General features: G+C 44.0%; 2 protein-coding genes across 2 annotated transcripts in view; one reads left to right on the top strand and one right to left on the bottom strand.

The window, feature by feature from the left end:
* Anapc1 (anaphase promoting complex subunit 1) overlaps window positions 1-5,620 on the bottom strand; it is a 74,099-nt gene extending 68,479 nt beyond the window's left edge. The window contains exons 1-3 of the mRNA XM_028754284.1: window positions 5,410-5,620; window positions 4,081-4,317; window positions 2,540-2,701 (exon numbers count right to left, since the gene is read on the bottom strand). Of these exons, the coding sequence (XP_028610117.1) occupies window positions 2,540-2,701; window positions 4,081-4,293 (375 nt within the window). The 5' untranslated portion in view covers window positions 4,294-4,317; window positions 5,410-5,620. The remainder of the gene's footprint in view (window positions 1-2,539; window positions 2,702-4,080; window positions 4,318-5,409) is intronic.
* A 12,393-nt stretch (window positions 5,621-18,013) lies between these two features.
* Mertk (MER proto-oncogene, tyrosine kinase) overlaps window positions 18,014-22,578 on the top strand; it is a 105,846-nt gene continuing 101,281 nt past the window's right edge. The window contains exon 1 of the mRNA XM_028755613.1: window positions 18,014-18,196. Within this exon, the coding sequence (XP_028611446.1) occupies window positions 18,139-18,196 (58 nt within the window). The 5' untranslated portion in view covers window positions 18,014-18,138. The remainder of the gene's footprint in view (window positions 18,197-22,578) is intronic.

Genomic DNA, 22,578 nt, shown 5'->3' with positions numbered 1-22,578 from the left:
GCCTGTAATCACAGCACTACAGAGGCTGAGGCCAGGGGTTTTCTCATTTAAGACAGCCTTAGTTCTGCATAGTACAAACTCTGTTCAAGAGATAAAGGAATTCAGTGATGTCATTTTAGTGTCTGCCATCCAGAACAGTTCTCACTTTTTCTTCCCCCCGATTCACTCTTTAAAAGATCACAATGTAAACATTACCAACTAGATTCCTCTAGTTGCTCACTTCACTATTTTTTTTCTTTTAAACTCTTTATAACAGAGATTTTCAGATACACACACAAAGGAAACAATTTATCCCCATCCACAGCTTCCATAATTATCAGCCTTCAGCCATTCTTTTGTTTTGTTTTGTTTTGTTTTTTTCCGAGACAGGGTTTCTCTGTGTAGCCCTGGCTGTCCTGGAACTTGCTCTGCACACAAGGCTCACCTTGAACTCAGAGATCTACCTACCTCTGCTTCCCAAGTGCTAGGAGTATAGGTGTTCACCACCTCTGACCAGCTAGCTTTTTTATTTATTTATTTATTTATTTATTTATTCATTTATTTTGAATCAAGGTCTCTCTACAGAGCCCATGCTGTCCTGTAACTGACTATGCCCAGGCTGGCCTTATATCCACAGAGATCCACCTGGCTCTGCCTTCTAAGTACTGGGATTGAAAGAGCGCACAGCCACACCTAACTTCTGTTCTTTATGACTACATTTATTATTTATTTTGTGTGTACCACAGCACACTTATGGTGGTCAGAGGACAACCTGCAGAAGTCAGTTCACTCTCTCCAGCATGTGGGTCCTGTGGATTAAACTCATGTTGTCAGGCTTAGCAGAAAGTGCCTTTATCAGCCTAGCCGTCTTTCTGGCCACCGCCATCACTAAGTAATCTCCAAGCCATTCCTCAAATCTCATGCTACTTGGGAATTTGAACCCCTAGATCTCAAGTTTACTATAAACTGAAAGCTAGATCTAAATATTCACATTAAATATTTCTCAAAAGAAAATACAGTAGACATCACATTTTTTTCCTGTATTACAACTAGCTAGAGGTACATAAAATATAAGTCAAGCTGAACCCAATCATTTGGTTGAGCTAGAGACCAAAAACAATTTTGAAGAAAAGATTAATTTGTTTCTTTACACTTAGCAAGTAATACCTTGCTGTCATGTATCATCCTTTTCTGCAACTGTGTTAATAACCATTACAACCACGCCTGAAGTGATTAGCACATTGGAAGCTAGAAAATGATTTCTGCTTCTACCATTTCTTTTACATTTATAGGCTGGTATTCTTCAATAAGTGAAGAGTTTCCTTCATCAAATAGTGATAAATTGCTTATCTTCCTGAAATAGTTAAGTGTTTCATTACTTCTATCAATTTTTAGAAAATGATCCCAACAATTCCTATAATAGTAGCAAATCAGGCTGAATTTCCTTTCACTATGAATCCAATAATTTTTATGTATTCAATATCTGGAAATGAATTACAGTAATCATGTGCTTTAAGATATTTTTAATCTCACATAATTTTTGTTGATAACAAATTTTAAGTTTCACATCTAGTGATAAAATAGTATTATTTGCAATGCTGTCTGTGTGTGTGTGTGTGTGTGTGTGTGTCTGTGTAAAAGTGCTTGCCTAGCATATAAAAGGGCCTAAACTCAATCCTCAGAACTAAAAAAATAATAGCAATAAAAGTAAGTGCATTTTTAATATCAGCATTCAAGAGGCAGAGGAAATGGGATCTCTGTGAGTTCAAGGCCGGCTTAAGAGTAAGTTCCAGGACAGCCAGGGCTATGTAGAGACCCGTCTCCAATGAAGAAGAAGAAGAAGAAGAGGAAGAGAAAGAGGAGGAGGAAGAGGAGGAGGAGGAAGAAGAGGAGGAAGAAGAGGAAGAAGAGGAGGAAGAAGAAGAGGAAGAGGAGGAAGAAGAAGAGGAAGAGGAAGAAGAGGGGAGGAGGAAGAAGAAGAGGAGGAGGAGGAAAAGGAGGAAGAGGAAGAAGAGGACGAGGAGGAGAAAGAGGGAGAGGAAGAGGAGGAAGAGGAAGAAGAGGAAGAAGGAAGAAGGAAGGAAGAGGAGGAGGAAGAAGAAGAAAGAAAGAAAGAGAGAAAGAGAGAAAGAGAGAAAGAAAGAAAGAAAGAAAGAAAGGAAGAAAGAAAGAAAGAAAGAAAGAAAATAAAAGACTGTATCACTAGCAAAAGATAATCTAAAGAATGTGCTGGAAAGATGACTCAGATATTAAAGGCTAGGCTCATAACCAAAAATATAAGAATGTGGTAAGTCAGACATGGTGATAGGTGTCTGTCATACTCAGAGGCTGCGGCAGGGGGAACTCAAGTACCAGGCCAGCCTGGGCTACAGAGACCCTGTCTCAGTGGATAAAATGAAAAATCTTACTTTCCTGCCAGTCTCCACTACATGACATAATGTACAACCAACTGCTACAATTGTTACACTGTTGTTGTCATTTGTTATCATTTTAAAACACAAACTTCTTTCCCAAACAGCTATATTAACAGTTGATCACTGTGCAAACTCAGTGGACTCACCTGCTGGACAGTGCTGTCCACTGTGAACGCTTTGTACACTGCCAGTGCCTGGCTTTTACTCCCTTTGCTCCAGATAACCATGTTCCCAGCCACATAGAGCTCTTCATCGTAGTCGGCTGCATCTCCAATCTCACTCACACCTTTTCTTAACTGCCAGCTTTCCTTTAAAATTAACACACAGGACATGCTCAGCACTTCTTCCTTCCTTTTCAGTAGTCTGGAGCAAGATCTGCCTGTGAATTAAGACTCAACCCAAGACTAACTCCTAAAAGGATTGCAATACATGAGTGAACAGAGTGAATGAATTAGCAAAGTGGGTACATTATATCAGGGGACTCTTGAGATAACTTAGAAGTAGGAGAGATGGCTCAGTGGTTAAGAACACTGGCTGCTCTTCTAGAAGACCAGGGTTTGATTCTCAGCACCTACACAACTGTCTGTAACTTCAGTTTCAAGAGATCTGATGCCCTCTTCTGGTTCATATGGGCACTGCACACACACGGTACACAGACATACAAGCAGGCAGGCTTTTTTAAAACTGACTCAAAAATTCTCTATAGTATTTTATTTTATACTTCTAGGTCCCTAGCATTGCTCTGCCAATAACACAGGCACGCAAAAATAGAGCATAAGATAAAATTCATGCTTGAAGGGAAACTAAAAGTATGTATTAGATGTATGTAGAAGGCAGAAAATAGACAGAGAGGTGCACATGGGACAATGGGGGACTTCCCTGCTTCACAGCTGCAAATACACTTATCTTCTCTCCCTTGCCCCACACATAAGATGAATGGAAGCTACAAGGTTTCTGATTTCTATCTATGTACATACCAAGAGATTTGATTTCAAAGGCATATGAAGATTAGGTAAAGCAGAAGAGAGGTACAGCTCAGTGGTAGTGTTTCTCTCTCAAGGCCACAAGGCCATGACATTGGTTTGGCCCCTAGCATGAGTCCTCCCACCCAAAACAAATCAGGGGCTAGGTTGGGGGAACAAGGACTATATAAAGGAACCACTCTGTTCTAGTGTTGTTTTCTGACATACTTTTGCATCATACACCTCCATAATTAAGAATGACTACTTTGACAAGCATTGTGACACACACATCTAATTCCAATATTCTGAAGACTAAGACAGAGGATCAAAAGTCCAGGATCAGTCTGGGCTACTTAGTGAGGCTCCACCTCAAAGTATAAAGTACTCCTACTCTAACACTCTTACGTGACATCAGCCCTCTTCTAGAAAGATGTGTTTCGGGTACCATTTCTAATCCTTAGCATTTAGTTATCAAAGACTATAAAACCTGATTATCCACATATGAAGTAGAACGAGCCATGACTGAAGTACTCAATTCTCACTACAAGTTACACAGCATGCCTAAGTAGGCAGCACTGTATTTCAGCACTGACCAAAATGATCAAACGTTAGCTTTTAACCAAGTGCCAACATAAACCCTTATCTCTCTCATGCATATGGGTAGCTCCACATCAGTACATTATTCATTCTGTATTTCAAAAGTATGATGAGAATCTTAATAAGACCTTCTGTTTCTCATGGATTGTAACCTCCTGAAGAGATCCCACCAAGCCAGCTGCACCATCCGACGACCATAACTCAGAGGCTGGCTGCAGCTGCCGAAGCTGAAGATTCAGAGCATTAGGGTGGTGCTTGCAGTGGTCTCGACCAAAAGGAACGAATTCCTGCAAATCCCCGGCTGCAATCATCGTTGCTCTTTCTTCAGAGAAGTTCGACATGGGTTCCAAATATCAACATTATTTCTGTGTGAATCCAAGCACATTCTTGTCAGCCTTCTGATCAAATCTAACTTATTACTACAAAGGCCGGGATGGAGCTTTGTCAGAAACATGCCGGTCCACCTCACAGACACTTCGTCTCACAGTACATAAAGATAGCTAACATTCTAACGTTTTGTGGCATAGAATGAGCAGATTTTGTCTTTGAGAAAACCTCTACAACAGCATTTGATAGCAGCACTACAACCAACTGTGTTTGAAATGGCACTTAAGATTAACAACTGCTGACTAAATTCAACTTTACGTTCTCATCTGAAGTCTTTTTGGCATCAATTTTCTTTAACAATCACCTGAAAGCCCCTAGTTTATAGGAAGCCCTCTATAGCTACAAAGTTGTCCTTGCTGTGACTTAAACTTCATCTCTGAGATGATTACGACCAAAAACAGGACAAAGTTTCTTTTTCACATCCTAGAAATAAAATCAATATTGACAACAGAACTTGAAACAGAACAACAGATACCTTATAAAAAGCAGGGAAAAAAAATCCAAAATGTGGCTGGCCTTTCCAAATTCTATTCAACAAAGCAGACAACATTAAAGAACTTGCAACTTTACCCGACTTTTCCTTGTGCAAACATGTAACGTCATTCCCTTATAGCTTAAAACAAACCTACAAGATAACTTTTTACAGCATCATTTTCGCAGTTCGATGTCTTTTAGCCCAAAGGCATCATACTTAATACTTTCACAGTTCTCCAAAAGTTGTTAGACTGTTAGTCGTTACAGGCCACATAAAAGCACTGAGTTGACATGCTAGAACTAAAACTGTCATTACTGGTTACTAAGAACATATGCAAACAGCGGGACCCAGAGTTGTGTCTCTCTACAAAAATAGGCTTTTCGTGCTTTTGAGTAAACCGCGCTGCGGCGCAGCGACCCGAGCATCTGGCTCAGGGCGCATCGGGCGAACCCGGAAAGCCCAGTCTGAGACTCGGGTCTCTCTCACCCCAGCACGGACTCAAGGCCAGCCCCGGATCGCTTAGCCCTCGGGTCACTCGGTGCAGCGAAACCCCAACACCAAGTCGCAGCGATGCGCTAACCGGCCCGGCCCGCACCTGAGTGACTGGGGACGCGTCAGGCGCTTGAGAGCCCCGGCTGCTCCCCGGAGGCACAGGGGCCGCGAAGGCCCGATGCAGCAGCAGGACGGTCACGATGGCTCCTCGCCGCCACAGCTTCTCATCCCCTCTCCCTCCTAGATGCCGGAGTAAGAACGGGCCGCGGCGGGATACCATAGACTTGCGAAGAACTCAAATGGAAGGATCCATCTTAGATTTCCCGACTTGCCTCGCGCCACGGCAGAGCAAGGCGGGGACCCGCGGCAGCGGAGAGGACCTAGCGCTTGCGCAGTTGAAAAAGGTGTCTGTGCGAGTGCCTACAACCAAGGCAGTCTCTTAACGAGGTTACATCCTTAACAAACCAAATCTCTAAGATCCTGAACTACCTTCTCAATTGAGTTAAGTTAGGTAATTTTTTTCCAGCTGGTTGTTTCCTCCTCATCTTTAAAGGAGATGTGTGCCTCTCCACTGAGGAATGGGAGCAGAAGGGAGGCCGCTCATTTTCTCGGGATTGCAAGGAAAGCACTCTACCCGGAAATCCCCACCCCCACCCCCAATGGGCTTTAGTCTGGTAACTGCGCCTCATCCGTAAGTTAAAAAAAAAAAAATGGTGAGGCCTATCATTGCCTAAAGAATAAAGAGTTCCAGTTCACTTCTTTGCCCCGAAATGCAGTTTGTTGGAATTTGATAACTTCGCTATTGTGAATTGTCTATTGTGACACACACTTTGATATTTTCGTTCGTTCTCATCCCTTTTCTTGGAATGCCATCCTTCAGAGCTTGAGGTGGCACTCCAACAGGAAGGTTTGCTCTTAGAACTTGATGAGTGGAATGCCTATTTAGCTGAAATTCGCTTGCCTGGATATTCAAAGACAGTTAAATTAACACTCATATTCCACATGCTCTGCTCCGACCTCTTGATTCCTTCCCGAAAAACCTCATCATCCTTCAAAGGTTTTTCTATCACCAACAAGGCTATCTGGAAGAACAAACAGAAGAATGTTCCGTTTCTGACCTGAGACAAGGGACTGAGGTGCATATTTTACATGCCAAAGCAGAAACCCAATAAAGGGTACACTTAAGTTGCCTCTCAGAGTCTCATTGCTTCCATTCTCCATCCCCTTTATCTCTCGACTCATCACACAGTTTGTTTAAAACTCCATTAACCCTACCAGGAGTCACTTAGAGTAGAAGGTTATCCCACTCTCCACGATGCTCTATGCAACCAAGTCTGTGATATCTTCTGCCACTGCCAGACTTGAATGAGGGATGTGGGATTTAGCTTCTGAAGAGGCCATACATAGAAACCCAAAATTGTAGAGAGCAAACTGGTCAATGGATAAGAACAAGGACATGACCACTCCTAAATATGGTTGAGGAGGTTTTTATTATAATATGTGGAAGAGAACAGCCAGAGATTCCTGGAAGAGTCTGGACTGAATACTGAACACGGGCAGCAGAATAGACCAGGCCATGAAAGGATTTGGGGAGGGAAGGAGAGAAAGAAAAGAGAGGAGCACAAGCAAACCAAAAGAGATCCAAGAGCAAAGCCAAGAGGACCAAGAGAATGAGGACCAAGAGAGAAGTCCAGAACCAAGACAACCTGTAGACAAAATGGCTGGGCTATATAGGAAAAAGAGGTGGGGGAAGGGAGGCTAACTGTGGAGAGGCTTAGGACTGGGGTGGGGTGGGTGAGAAGTGCTGAGAGGATCCAGGACCCTGTAACAGGCACAAGCCATGCTTCCAGAACCAGGTGGCCAGCGTTTGATTTGATATGTTAATAGGTACTTCAGTTAACCTTTTGTCCTGAATTCCTTTGAGACCTAACAGCCAATAGGAGCAAGGCAGGAAGGAGACATAAATTTTCCTTTTTCTTTTTCCTATGGACTGTTCTATTGAATTTTTGACCATACAACCTGTTGTGAAATATACTGCCTGACTGAGTGGACATATCCATCTCTCTGTGAGTTGGTGGCATTTGGTTGTAAAGTGGTAGCCAGTGCAATATTTGTTGTGTCTTCTTTACCTACCCCTTTCCTCTTTTCTTCATCCTCTCTCCAGACAGGGCTAAACACCAGTACCCTTCATCCTTAGGTCACCCTGAGGAACACAGAACACATAGTTACCTGTCCAACTTGGGAATAAGGGAGTCACTAAAAAAGGTTATCTCAACTGTCATTGATGGACGTTTGTTTCCCTGAGCAAATCTCTTAGGGTGCTTCTTTGTGGTTTCAGCCTGTATGACAGGCAAGGCCTACTCTGATAGCCCCTCTCTAACATATCTATCTTATTTAGGTCCCTATTGCTGTGATAAAATGACCAAAGACAACTTATGGACCAAAAGGTTCATTTTATCTGAACTCATTCAGGAAGTCAAGGCAGGAAATCAAGGCAGGAACCTCAGGGCAGGAACTGAAGCAGAGGCCACAGAGGAGTGTGATGTAATGGCTTGCTCCCCATGGCTTGTTTAGCCTGCTTTTTTTTTTTTTAATACCCACTGAGTCCACTTAGTGCTGTTTGTATGTGCATGGATGTAGGACCATTTACTGGCTCATGGATAGCTTCTCAGGGGATGCATCCCTGAAGAAAACTGACTTTGAAAGAAAACGGATGCCAGGCAGTGGTGGCGCACGCCTTTAATCCCAGCACTTGGGAGGCAGAGGCAGGCGGATATCTGAGTTTGAGGCCAGCCTGGTCTACAGAGTGAGTTCCAGGACAACCAGGGCTACACAGAGAAACCCTGTCTCGAAAAAAAGAAAAGAAAAGAAAGAAAGAGAAAGAAAGGAAGAAAGAAAGAAAAAGTGTTGGGAGAGATAGGGGAGAACTTGGAGAGGAAGATGAGGTAGAGTTGATCAAAACACATATTTTTAAATCTTTAAAAATAAAAATGCCTTTTTTTGGGATGAGAGTCTTTTCTATTTTATTTATTCATTTCAACTTATTTGCATGTGTGGTGTGGGTGTGGAGGGGCACACAGTTGGCATAGCACTCACGTGGAGGCTAAAATTCTATTACAGTGCTGGGAACCTAACTCAGGTCTTCTCAAAAAGAATAAAGTTTGCTTAACTGCTGAGCCATCTCTCCAGCCCTTAGTAGCAGTTCTTCATGCAATGTGCAGGTTCATGCATATATACACGCACACACTGATTCTGGACACTTCTGCTGACTCATGACAATTCACTGCAGGAAACTTGTGATTCATGTTTGGTGTTTACTATTGGATTAAATTGCTGATATCCTGACAATGAAGAATGGAATTTCCCCCAAAGAACGACTAAACAGGTTCACAATCCCCTTTGCCTATAAAGCTTCTTCCCCACCTTTGGTCAGTGAGCTAGAAGGGAGGTTGACGCATTCTGGAACCCTAAATAAAGTAGGTTTCGAGAAAAATCTAAGCCTACAATTCTCTCTCTCTCTCTCTCTCTCTCTCTCTCTCTCTCTCTCTCTCTCTCACTTTCTTTTTCATAGTTAGACTATTGCTTTCAGATAAACAACACAATTACCATAGAAAATTTCAAGAGATTAAAAAGTATCCACTACAGACAATCAAAAATTGTTGTCAAGGTTTGTTGTTTGCCACCTGGTAGCTCACCAACTAGTAGTCAGCCAGTCAAAAAAGCTATTAACAGGCATATCTCTGACTACAAAGTATAACTCAGCAAATGAAATCTCTTACACACAACATCCCCATTTCTTCCAACAAAGTGAAACAAGAAGAAATTTTGTTTCCAAAATGTCTTTGCCAAGTAGAATAGAATTTCTGTGTGAGTGTTGCTCTTGCTGCTGCTGCCGCTGGTGGTGATACGTGTATTATCTCTTCTCCTAAAACTACAAGCAAAAAAACACACTACTATTTTGTTCAAGAAGCTAAATGGAGTTGCCTACTCTCATCAAGTACAACTCTGTGATGAAATACAGAGGTCAGTTCCCCATAAACTACAAAAGTCAGATTTTGGAGCTTCTGCTATTCTTCCTCGTGATGGATGGCATCTCCCACTTCTGTCACCTCAGTTTCTTCCACTCCCTATTGCCAAACACGGGTATTTCCAGTATGGTTTTCTAATGACTTAAGATTCTTCTTGCCGAGCAGTGGTGGTGCATGCCTTTAATCCCAGCACTTGGGAGGCAGAGGCAGGTGGATTTCTGAGTTCGAGGCCAGCCTGGTCTACAGAGTGAGTTCCAGGACAGCCCGGGCTATACAGAGAAACCCTGTCTCAAAAAAAAAAAAAAATTCTTCTTGAGCACCATCTTGGTGCCTCCATAAACCCTGATGTCTAGATCCCCTCTTATTGTTTATAACGGTAAAGAGAGTGTCTCAACAGCTCCTTATTTCAGGTATCCAAAGCACCGTGGATGCTGATTCTTCTCCCTTGTTAACCTGCTTTAGTATTTGCTTTATCAGTTAACTGTGATGATCTGAAAAATGTTTGTGTGTGTTCAGATGTATAGGTGACCAGAGGTCAGCTTGGGTGTCATTCCTTATCTGCAGTTCACATTGTGTTTTGAGACAGGCTCTCTTTAGGACTTGGGGATGGCTGGTTAGGCTAGGCTGGCTGCCTATTAACCTCTAGGAATCCTCTTGCCTCTGTGTTCCTGGTACTACGATTACAAGCACAAGCCATCATATCTGACCTTTTAAGTGGGTGCTGAGGCTCAAACCTGGGTCTTCATGCTTGTAGAGCAAGCACTTAACCAACTGAGCCATTCCCAAAGCCCTTGATCTGAGACTTTTAAAAACACCCGTCTGACTTCACCTCCCCACCAACACACACACATTTCACAGCCTGGTATTTCCAGTCTGGTTTTCAGCACATACTACGAAGTATGATATATGATGCAGTCAGCACACACCAACAGTTGCAAAAACTTGGCTTTCTACTGTACATCTGTATTCAATGAAGAAACACATTGCATGATACATATCTTTCTTTCTCTTCTCTCTCCCTTTCCTTCTTTCTTTTCCTTTGCTTCCTTCTTTGTTCCTTGTTTGATTCTTTCTTTCTTTCTTTCTTTCTTTCTTTCTTTCTTTCTTTGAAGTGTTTTATTTTTAATTACATGTACAGGGCTGGGATATGTGTGAGTGAGAGCAGTTGCCTGTGGAGGCCAGATAAGGTGTCCTAGATATGCAGTCACAGGTGCTTGTGGAGTGGGTGCTGGGAACCAAACTCTGGTTCTTTGCAAGAGCAGCATATACTGCTGAGCCATCGCACTGGCCCACCCCTCCACATTTAGAGGTGTGACAAATAACTTACAAGCACTGGACAAGGGAATTTTCACTTTGATTTCAGTTTCATGAAAGTGCACAACACCCAGCTCATTTTGCAACGGCAAACTGTAATGCTCAGATCCTTGCATTTCTCATGTTCTTCCTAGGACACTAGAAGGACTCTCATATGGGGCATGGTGCACACCCGTAACCCCAGTTTTTAGGAAGTGGAAGGAGAAGGATTAGAAGTTTAAGGTAATTGTCAGCATTGCCTAGTGAGTTTGAGGCTAGCCTGGGCTACATGAGACTCTGTTTTACACACACAAACACACACACACAAATATCAAAACAAATAGTTAAGTCTAAAATAAATAACTAAAAGGATTCCTTTATATCCACAACACTGTGTTTCCCAAGAAACTATATATAGTAGCAGTTCTCATCCATCTGTTGTTCAGTACAGTAAACCACAGCTTTCCATGACACCATATCATTCCTAATAGGATGGGGCTGGGAGGTTTACTACTAGCTTCTCAGCCTATCAGACGGACTATTGTGCAGAAGCGGGAATGGGGAAGTCAATACTCTACAAAATACCTCTATCCCATTATCGGGTTCGCTGATCTCAATACAGCCTTTTACTTGTGCTCTTTCACTTTCAACAACTGCAGGAGCCACTGGCAGATTCCTTCCAGCAGACTTGGAATTAGCCTGAGCGGCTTTGCTAAAGTCCCTGTATGGCACTGAGCTGCAGCCAAGGGTATGAAGCACACTCATTTATAATGTTGCATTTTAATCATAGGTCTGAGGAGTATCAGGGGGAGCTGTACCAGCTTGTCAGCATTGTTAATTGAAAACAGTGAGAGAGATGATTTGCACCTGGACTCTGTGATTAGCCGAAGTTGCCTGAGGAAAATGCCTGTGGAGGCAGTAAACAGACAAATCCCGATGAGCCTTCATATCAGGATTCCTGGGTTCAAGTATGCCTTGCATCTATCAGTGCTTCAAGAAAGAGTGCATCTGGTAAATTCTTTACAGAAGGTACCTCACCTCTCTGGATCTCTTGCCTCAGATAACCTTTGATTATGGCCTGCATTCTTTTGTTACTTCTTTGGTGATAGACAGGCAGGAATGTGAGTGTGGGTGGTATGAGTCAGGAAAAGAAAACCTGGGATGCAGCTACTAAAGGACTATAGTGTGAGTTCTAGGTAGAGGATAGCCAGAGAAGTCCAGGCCTTAACCAGTGTGGTCCAGGCCTTGATTGGCACTAGACTCCCTGAGCTAGAGTCTCCCTGCTGGAGGAGCCATGCATTGTCTCAGCAGTGCTTCATACACATCGGCTGATACCTGAAATTAAGCCGGTATAATCCACAGCTTCCTAAAGGAGCTAATCGGATGTTGAAAATTAAACCTTCTTTGAGACTTACTTAACAGTTACACAACTGCAACTTTACTTGTATTCAGTTCAGTTCCTGTGCTGGCTAGTTTGATGTCAACTTGACACAAGCTATTGTCATCTGAGGGGCAAGGACCTCAATTGAGAAAATCCCTCCATAAGATCAGATTGTAGGCAAACACATGGAACATTTTCTTTATTAGGGATTGATGAGGTCCAGTCCCTAGCAGGTGATGCTATCCCTGGGCTGGGGGTCCTTGGTTCTATAAGAAAGCAGGCTGAGCAAATCCAGAGAGCAAGCCAGTAAACAGCACCCCCCATGGCATCTGTATGAGCTCCTGCTTCCAGGTCCCTGTTCTGTTTGAGTTCCTGTCCTGATGTCCTGATAGCCTTCGATGGTGAACAGTGATGTGAGAGCCAAACACACCCTTCCCTACCCAAGTGGCTTTAGTCATGGTGCTTCATCACAGCAATAGTAACTCTAACTAAGACAGTTCCAAATGGATTACGGGAGCATAAAGGAGTACCTCCAAGGGGTGTGCACTATACTCTTGGCGTGGTATGGAGCACATTGAATGGTCTCTCCTAGGCACTATTTAATCCTTCCATGAAATACCAAGATGGCATCCTTCCCTTTATGACTTTTGGCATTCTGAGTGGACTCTCTTTCTTGCATCATCCTATCTACCCAGCAAACTCCAAGAACATGTCATTATGGAAATCACCAAGAGTTATGTCATGGGCAATGTGAAAGGAGGAGCTATAGTACATGGAGTGAAACTTTCTGTGGGTGCGGAGAGACCTAGAGGACTGCAGATAAATGCAGCCATCAGGGCTGATGGTCTTATTAATTAATTAATTTTCTAGTGTGTCATTAGATTATATTAATTATACACAATAATGAGTTTATTATAGTCTTATTAAATAATTAATTTTCTAGTGTGTCATTAGCATATATTAACTATATACAATAATGGGTTTATTATCGTCTTATTAAATAATTTTCTAGTGAGTCATTAGCATATATTAACTATATACAATAATGGGTTTATTATGAATGCATTACACATGTAAAGAATATATTTTTATCACATTCTCTTTCTGTTACCTTCTTTTATCCTCCTTGGAATCATCTCTTGAGCCCAGTTTTTTAAAATAGTTTTTTAAAGGTTTATTTATTTTATATATGAGTGATCTATCTGCATGTATACCTGCACACCAGAAGAGGGCATCAGATCATATTATAGATGGTTGTGAGCCACCGTGTGGTTGCTGAACATTGAACTCAGGACCTCTGGAAGAGCATACAGTGTTCTTAATCTCTAAGTCACCTCTCCAGTCCTTGACCCAAGATTTAAAGTCAGAAACTTTGGAGAAGGACGGTGGATGCTCTTAAGGTATCAAAGAGAATTCTACTCCCACTCAAGGACAGCAGGAATATGAGTGTGGGTGGTATGATTCACCAAAGAAACACCCCGATGCAGTTACTGAAGGACTGTAGTGTGGGTTCTGGATGGGTGATAGCCAGCATGGTCCAGACCTCAACTGGCACTAGATTCCATGAGATAAAGGCTCCCTGCATTATCTCAGGAACACTTCCTAGGCATCAGTTCATACCTGAAATTAAAGGTAATGGGTCCGTTTATGTAATGAACACATGGCTGTCTAGCACTGAAAGTAGATTAAGATCATTTCATACCACAAAGTCATTTGCAGAGTATCCTGGGGTCAACTTGATGTCTAGATCTCAGTCAGTGCTGATACGCAGCTTGAATTGTGTGTCGCAGTAGATGAGGGAGACAAGCTGATGGGGTGGAGGGTCGGGATGGGGGTGCACTACTGGGGGAGGGTACACTGGTGGGACAGAAGCAGGAGTAAATTATAGGTCCCGACTAAGAACAGTGCTGAGAAGAGCAGGAGGCAATGGTTAGGAGGCTACAGAGCAGGATTCCAGTTTAGAATGATGTCATGGGGTTGGGGATGCACCTCAGAGCACTTGCCCAACAAGCACAACAAGCCCTGGGTTTGATACTCAGCTCCACACAATGCCAGGGAGAGTGGCACACATCCGTAATCCTAGCACTAAAGAAATGAGGCACAAGGACATGAAGTTCAAGGTCATCCTCAGCTATAAAGGAAATTTGAATGGAATTTAAGATGCAAGAGAGCCTATCTCAAAGAAGGGGAGGGATGTCATTCGTTGGAGAATGTTTTAACCTTTCATGAATGGTCTCACACAATTGGGGCTTTTGGTTGAAAGTCTTTAGCCATGTCACTGATATATTAAACATGCTTAATATATAGATCATGCTCACACTTTATGTTGGCTATAGGCAGCTCTACTTGAATCAGTAGAAATTATCTTCTCTGGCCTTGGATAAACAATGCTACAGGCCCTAGATAACCTCTCCTGTGGTTAGTTAATAAACAGTAGATCTAGCTGTTTGGTGAAACGGGATGATATTTAGAAACAGTGGGGTGTCTCTGTTCACTTTCTGGGCCACTCGCCATGTTCCCGCACTAGAGGCAGCCAGAGGCCAAGAGCACCCCACGAGATGTTACAGTGGTGTCTGGTCCCATCAAACATCTCTGTGGAGACCATGCCCCAAAGCATGGATCTTGGTCCAACCCTGTCACTCTCATGGTTCTCGGCTAAGCTTCAGACAATACCAGTTTCACGGCACCTGGTAGAAATGAGACTCTTAATGCTTAAAGATTATCCAATGGATTTATGTATTTGGAAATGCTCAATACACAAGATGCCCACACAATTAAAATTGTTACCCAATATCTAATCTTTAGATATAAATTGTTATCCAGGACTGCTTTCAACCCATCTGTCTTCCTCCATGGTTGCTAGCTCTCCCCCTTTCCTTTCTCCTCCCTCTCCTTCTCCTCCCAACTCCTTACTCTACTTACCTCTTCTACTGCCCAATCACCAAGCTCCACTGCAAATACAATGTAGCAGGGAATATCCTGCTACAGTTCGGTGGTGATATATGCCTTTAATCCCAGCACTTGGGAGACAGGGGCAGGTGGATCCCTGTGTTTGAGACGAGCCTGGTCTACAGAACCAATACCAGGAAAGCCAGATCTGCACAGGGAAATGCTTTCTTGAAAGAAAAAAAAAAACCAAAAAATCAAAAATCAAAAAACAAAAACAAAACAATAACAACGAAAAACAACAGTAGACCTAAAGCTCTAGGCTACATAGTGTCATTGAGGCATGGGTTTCAGGTCATTGCTGCCCTGCTGAAATTGCATAAATGCTGTCCACTGGGCATTCTACAAACATGGAAATAGATATAGAAAATGGAGTCTAATTCTATTTTGTCTCACATTTCTTTTCATGTAGTTTGGTAACAAGAAATTCGGTCATAAAATTACAATCTCATTTGGATGTATAGTAAGTAATCCTATAGGTCAGACATGCAGCTTATATTTTAGCTTGATTTGCATGTTTGTGGAGGTTTGCAAACATAATTGCAAGCTCTTTGACAAATCTCTAATGAAGAGTTTATGGTGTGTGGCTTCAAGTGTGGCTGACACTGCTTTCACCCTGAGAGCCACTTCACCTCTGGCTAGGTCACTCTGCACCATGCAGCAGCATCCACCTTGCTCACTGGATTGCTCACTCTTGGAGCTTTGAGCTCCCATGCCAGACTTCCTCTTAGCTTGTCTAGATCCTTTGGTCCAAAGCCCTTGTCTCCAAATCATGCCAGTGCAGGCAGCAGCTATGTAAATGAACTAAGCTTTAGTCCAGGGCTTGGCTGACTTTGTGAAGGGGTGGATTATATGGCTTTATGAACTATATCATCTCTGTTACGACTACTCAGCTCTGCCACTTCAGCACAAAACCACAGAGATAAATAATGTCCGTGATGGCTGTGTTCCAATAATGCCGATGTTCAAAGTCAGGCTACAGACTCTCGGGTCCTTTCCTACTGGGGTCACTCCAGGTGATAGCCACTTGAAGGTCACGGACAGAGACCACAGAGAAAAGATAATCCATTTCCTCTGTCCAAATCTATGAATCTAATAAAATGGCCAATGCCTCATCCCCTACTACTTTGATGGTAGTAGCCTATAAAACAGTACTATATAAGGGAGGCCCCATTAACAAAGACAGATTCGAGGCTGGAAAGTTGGCTCAGCAGTTAAGAGCACTTGTTGCTCTTGCAGTGGACCAATGTTAAATTCACAGTACCTATCTGGTGGCTCACAACTATTGATAACTACATTCCAGGAGATCCAACACCCTCTTCAGACCTCCATGGGTACCCAGCATACATGTACATACAGTCAAAATACCCATACACATAAAACTAAAGAAATTAACTAAAAAGAAAAAAGTCACATTTGTGCTGAACATGGTAGCAGACACCTTTAATTCTATCTAGCACATGGAAGACAGAGCAAATGGATCTCTGAGTTTGAGGCCAGTTTGCTTTACACAGTGAATTCCATGCCAGCTAGGGCTAAATAGTTAGACCTTGTCTTTAAAAGAAAAAAAAAGTAAGATTTAAGATTTAAGCACAACACAGTGGCACTCACATGCAGTTCTAGCTACTAAGAAGGCTGGAGAGTTGGTATAACCAAGAATTCAAGTCCAGCCAGGGTAACATAGCAAGACCCTATCTGTCTTAGGTAGGATTCTATTGATGTGATGACCAAAAGCAACTTAGAGAGAAAAGAATTTATTTCAGCTTACAATTGTAATGCATCATGAAGGAAAGTCAGAATAGGAATTCAAGGCAGTAACCTGGAGGCAAGAACTTAAGCAGAGACCATAGAGGAACTCTGCTTACTGGCTTGCTCTCCTGGCTTGCTCAGTTTGCTTTCTTGTACATCCTGGGATGACATACACAGGAATGGCACCATCCACAGTAAACTGGGTTCTTTTACATCAATCACCAATCAAGTGTCTGTTTAATCCTGCCCTTCTGGTTTAATGTCTTCCTGTAGGGCTAGAGATGCAAGGAGCTGATTGTATCACAGTGCTATGTGTCTGTCCTTAGTTTCGGTAATAAATACTCTAAATTAATCTAATTACTGTAGACCCTATTGTGATCTTATCTCCAAAGAAAGCCTCAAAAAAATGTAAGGTATTTCTGTGGTTGCTAGAAAAAAGCACCTTCCGTTTCTTTGAGATTCACAAAAGGATTCACAATCTGATGCTGCTGTTTGGGGCCTTCCACCCTTTCCTGCTACAGCTTTTTCTTCCACCCCTGTTTCAAACTCTCTCCTTAAAGGATCAGGCTTAGTTCTCCCCTAACTAGCCACTCAGGTGGAGGCTGCAAGATCCTGACGCCAGGGTCCGCTCTTGCACTCGGATTCAGTAGCGGGGAGGAGTACCCCGCACAGCAGGGTGTGCTGCCACGCTGGCCACAGCCTCCGGAGTGAGCTGCCAGGACCTCTCAGGCCGGTAGAGCCTGGACTGCAGAATTGCTGCCCCTCCAAGGTAGCTGGACCCACTAACCCTCAAAGGTCTTGGAGCTGCATCCGGCGCCCTCCATTAAATTCTCACTCTACCCTTTCCAAGCGCTCCTACCTACCCAAAGAGAGTGAGACTCTGATGTTGCCGAGTAGCCAGAGACCTTCCTTCGGATCATTCTCTTTCTTAGCCCCCTCCCCTTCCTCTCCGTCTCTCAGTCCTTTTAACTCAAGATGGTGGCCCTCCCTAGCTCTGTTCCATCTCCCTTTCCTTCACCTCCAGCACCTCCCTTCCAGTCTTCCCACACACTCAGACCGGGGGGGCTAACCTGCTGGAGTGGACCCAAGTTCCATTCACATCTGCCCCGCCCCTTCGCCCTCCTTAGGGCTTGGCCCTGGATCCACCCCTTCCCGCCCACTCCTCCAGTTCCCTCCTTCTCTGATCTGTTTGCCCTTCCCCCTTCCCGCCCCTGTCCACTCCCAACCTGATGGCCCCTCCCGGCCTGAGCCCCGGGCCCGCCTCTTCTAACTTAGGACGCTCGCGATCCCCAACTCGGCGCTGCCATTCCGGCGCCTGCTGCCCGGACGGCCCGGACTGGGGCGCTTCACCCGCTCGCTCGGCGACCTGCGAGTTTGGGACATTGGTGGGTCCGTGCATCTGTCCGGAGAGAACTGCCAGATCCGCGGCCCCGCGATGGTTCTGGCCTCGCTCCTGCTGGGGCTGCTGCTGCTAGCCGCGCTCTGGAATGGAGGTGAGTGCGGGCTGCAGGGTCTGGCTGAAGCTCATTCCAGCGAGCTGTTGAGGGTTATGGTCCTGGGGTGCACGTCTTAGTGGAACCGGTGGGCACCGAGAGCTTCCCGTTACCACAGAAGAGGACCTCGAGCCCGGTGGGGGGCTCTGGGAGCACCCAAGTTTGAGCCTGTAAGAAATGCGGCACAGGTCTGGCGTGGCATGCACCAAGAACTTTACCTTCAACACTGTCTAGTGGCCTGGCCGCTCTTTGGCGGGATATCTGCGAGTCACAGACCGAGGATTCCAAGGTAATTCCACGCCACGAACCAATAAGTAGCTGAAAGAGTTGGACGTCGCTGTTCGCGCGTGGCGTTTCACTGAGGTTAGGTGTCCTGCCAGGAAAAGACTGGTTCTGGCTTCTCCCCTGGGCTCTGATGAACATTGTGTTGGCCCTCCTTTGCAGGGACACCCTGTGGTGTAGCTAAGAATCCTGGAAAAAGCAGAGGGGGACGATATGGTCCTTTCCCTATTACTGCTGTGGAGCGGAATCTGTTTTGTGTGGGTAGCATCTACATTCACCTCAGACTCGCTTAAGTGTTCTCACAAGCGGTTCAATTTGACGTGCTGGATTGATTAGCGCAAACAAGTATGGCAAGTTCCTCCTCAGACGACACTGAGGTACTTTGTGAAGAAGCTGGGAAAAAACAAACTAGGCTTTTCCAAAAAGAAATAAAAGCAAGAGGTGGGTTTGGAAGACTACTATAAGCAAGCACGTTTCAGGTATTTCTCCTCCCCTAAAAGGATCTGTTTCTATTCGGAATGAGGTTTTGTCTCTTTGATCTTGAATCTGGTAGACTGAAGTTTGACTTTTAAGACTACCCGGAAAGTTTGGTTTATGGTCTAGCTACAAACCTCGTTTTTCCTCTCAAAGTTCATTCGCTCGAATGAGCATTGTTTTTGGAAACAGTTCTCTCCTTGCACATTAAATTACATAAACAATTTGTAGTTTGAGACAATATGACAATTTGCAACAAACATCAAGAGTCAAAAACGAGCAAAGAACTGAGACCGCTCTATTCTCCATTACTAAACCCTCAAAAATTCCTCAGCCTTTCTGCCAGGTCTACTCTTAATAATCCGCTGCGAGTCGGGTGCACTTTTGCTACTAGTGCTGGCAGGCCATATGTCGTTTTGGAGGCTGTGAATGTGGTAAGCATGGGAAGAGTGATAGGAACCAAAGCTGTTGTTTGATCTTTAAAAATCTATGCTTTATTTTCTAAGTTTTGAAAACATGTGATGAAGTTCTATACTTGACAGACTTAGACAACCATAGAAAGGCTTAAAATGCACTCTGAGAAGAATGAAAGTTTCTCAATTTTTTTTTTCCTACCTGAATTGGAGCTGCTGAGAACATGTTTTAGGCATTCCAGTCCTTCCTCTCTGCTCCGCCTCTGATTCAGAGGGTGGGAGTGTGGGGGTGTGGACAAAGCAGTATAAGGGGCATTCGGTGTCCCTAGGGAGGCTCAGAGAGGGAAAGAGGATGAAGGAGAAATTTGAAAGTGCATAAAAGTGAAACCAGTCTGGTGACTTAGTCTGTGACTAAAATGTGTGAATCCTGAGAGCAAACTGAGCTTTTAAAATAGTCAGTTTCTTAAACTGACACTGAAAACAGATATTCCAACTTGTTATAAACATATTTTTTTCCAAGAACTCTAAGTGATTCTATTGCTTACAGTCATTTTTATCGTGACCCCTCTTGCTTTTTGGAAGTAAACAAGGTTTATTTGAATAAAAGAATGAATGAATTTTGTGAAGTTCTTTAAGGTCGTGAGCAAGATATAAATCATTTTAAAATTAACAAAATTATGCTTTAATTTTTTTTAAAAAAATTATTTTATCTCTATGAGTGTTTTGCTTGTATATGTGTATGCATAGTTCCCAAAGAGACCACCAGAGGGCATTGGGTCTCTGAAATTGGAGTTACAGATGGTTCTGAGCCATGCTGGGAATTCAACATGGGTCCTCTGGAAAACAGTCAGTTCTCTTAACCACTGAGACATCTGGTTTTGAGTTCCACCTCCTTCCTGGGGGCGGGGGTGCCAGCAGAATCTTGGACCTGCTGTGAATACCTGGGAGGTGGCTTCTCTTTTAGACAGGTATTCAGTGACATAGCTTGTGTTCTTTATTTGAGGTGAACAGGGGCTCTATGAACCTTGGAGAGTGGGAAGGGATTTTCAGGGTGAATGTGCATTGCCTGCTGCTTGAAGTCCTGGGAATGCCTCATTTGCATGGAGAGGCATTCCAGGTGTCCAGGTACTTGCCGGGCATATTCTTATTGAGAGAAAGGGAGTAATTTGGTGAAACCTGTAATTTCACCACAGACTACCTGACATTCCTTAGGATGTGGGGGGCGGGCTCCCCAGATAAGGTCAAGTGGAGAAGAGGAAGCTCAGGTGGAAAAGGGAGTTCTCCATTTTGGGCTGAGCTCAGGGGGCTGTCCCATCATGGTAGACCACTCTGTTTGTTTGTTTGTTTGTTTGTTTCAAGACAGGGTTTCTCTGTGTAGCCCCAGCTGTCCTGGAACTCACTCTGTAGACCAGGCTGGCCTCAAACTCAGAAATCCACCTATCTCTGCCTCCCAAGTGTTGGGATTAAAGGTGTGCGCCACCACCGCCCAGGGTGGTAGACCACCTTAATAGCAGTTTCTCAACAATGAAGAAGGGCCCAGCCCACTGTGGATGGAACCATTTCTGGATAGGTGGTCCTTGGCTGTATGAGAAAGGTGCTGAGCAAGTCATGGGAACAGGCTTCTACTGCAGTTCCTGCCATCAGATTCCTGGCTTGGCTTCTACTAATGGTCTGATAACTCTACCTCCAAGCCAAATAAACCCTTTCTTTCCCATGTTGAAATTGGTCAGCAACAGAAAAGCAAACTAGGACATGCTGGGAAGATGAAATGAGCCAACAGCACACTGTAAACCCTGAGCCATCAGTGCTATAATTACCAGTGGTGCTCCTCTGTACTTAGGTGTGCAGATCTGGGGTGGGTAATTCATTTTCCTAGACAAAAGGTGCTGAGTAGAAGTTCTCTTTTTTTTTTTTCCTCTTACTGGAATGCTTCCTAAATAAAACCTTGAACTATGAGGGTGGAAGTTTCAGATGTAGAACTCTACCGTTGGGTAGAGTGCTTGTCTACCATGCACAATACACCGGCTGCAATCCCCAGCACTGTAAATCAGGTATGGAGACTGGCTCACCAGGACTCACTTCTACCTGAAGAGCTATTGGCAGGTGATGGCTGCTTGCAGAGAGAGAGTCAGTTTTCTTTAGGAAGGTGGCTCTTGGTTGCCTGTGCTCCAGTGGACGGACCTACACTCATGTGATGCCTGCAGCACCAATTAGACTCAGTGTGAGTGGTAAAATACACATAAAAAGAGGACATGAACTTGGGATCCAGAAGGAGTTAAGGAGGGAAGTTGGGTGGTAGATATCATCAAAATACACTATATACACGTATGAAATTCTCTAATAATAAGTTTACAATTACACACACACTAACATATACCTCTAATCCTAGCAGTCTGAGGTGTAGGCAGGAAGGTCAGAAGTTCAAGGTCATCCTTGGCTACGTATCAAGTTTGAGGCTATCCTAGACTATATTAGATCCTGTTTTCCCACCCTCCTTTCCTGCAGTGTTTTGGTGAAGACGCTGTGAGGTGGTTGCTCTGCGTGCCTAAGTCCTTTGCTACAGCCCTTTAGGACTTTGCTTCCTAGTAATTCTGCCAGCAAAACCCAACCAGGAGCAGGCTTTCCCAGAAGAGACTGGCACTACTAACCCCTTCCCCCTACCTTACTTGTGTAGAGGCTTGACTTGCCAGAGGAATAGCTTCCTGTCATGTGCCTCACAGGAAAGCATAAAAATGAGGTCCAATTCTGGCTCCACTTCCTACGTAGCTCTACGCCAAAGTGGGTGTGGGTTTGTTTTGTTTTTTATTTGTTTTGGTTCCGGCTTTTTAAGTGACCGAATCTAGGTCTTTTCTTTCCTTTGGTGGCCTCCACAAGAAAATGAGCACTGTTAATTCTGTGCAGATTTGAGGGTCTGTGTGTAGACTGGGCTGTGGAAAGTAGGGAGGAAGGTAGGTCCTGGGTGCGGTCTTGCTTCCCACTTTGATGGCAGGTGCTATCAGAGATCTCTGCTAGACAGGAGGAAGGCCCAGCCTCTCCTCTCTCATGCTGGCTATTCATCAGCCCCTGTCCTTAGGTAAGTCTGTAGCCCGTGGTTTCCCTTCATTGTGCCTGCTCTTTTGCCTGCAGCTGAAACACTGAAGATGCATCCTGGCAGGGTAGATCCTTTCCGATCCATGAGCTCCATTTAGGGAATAAGAACACTGGAAAAACCTA

The sequence above is a fragment of the Grammomys surdaster genome, unplaced genomic scaffold, assembly GCF_004785775.1.
Source record: "Grammomys surdaster isolate TR1022 unplaced genomic scaffold, NIH_TR_1.0 129, whole genome shotgun sequence".
NCBI lineage: Eukaryota > Metazoa > Chordata > Mammalia > Rodentia > Muridae > Grammomys > Grammomys surdaster.
Note: the sequence above shows the minus strand (reverse complement) of the source record. Positions and strands in the feature narration are given on the sequence as shown.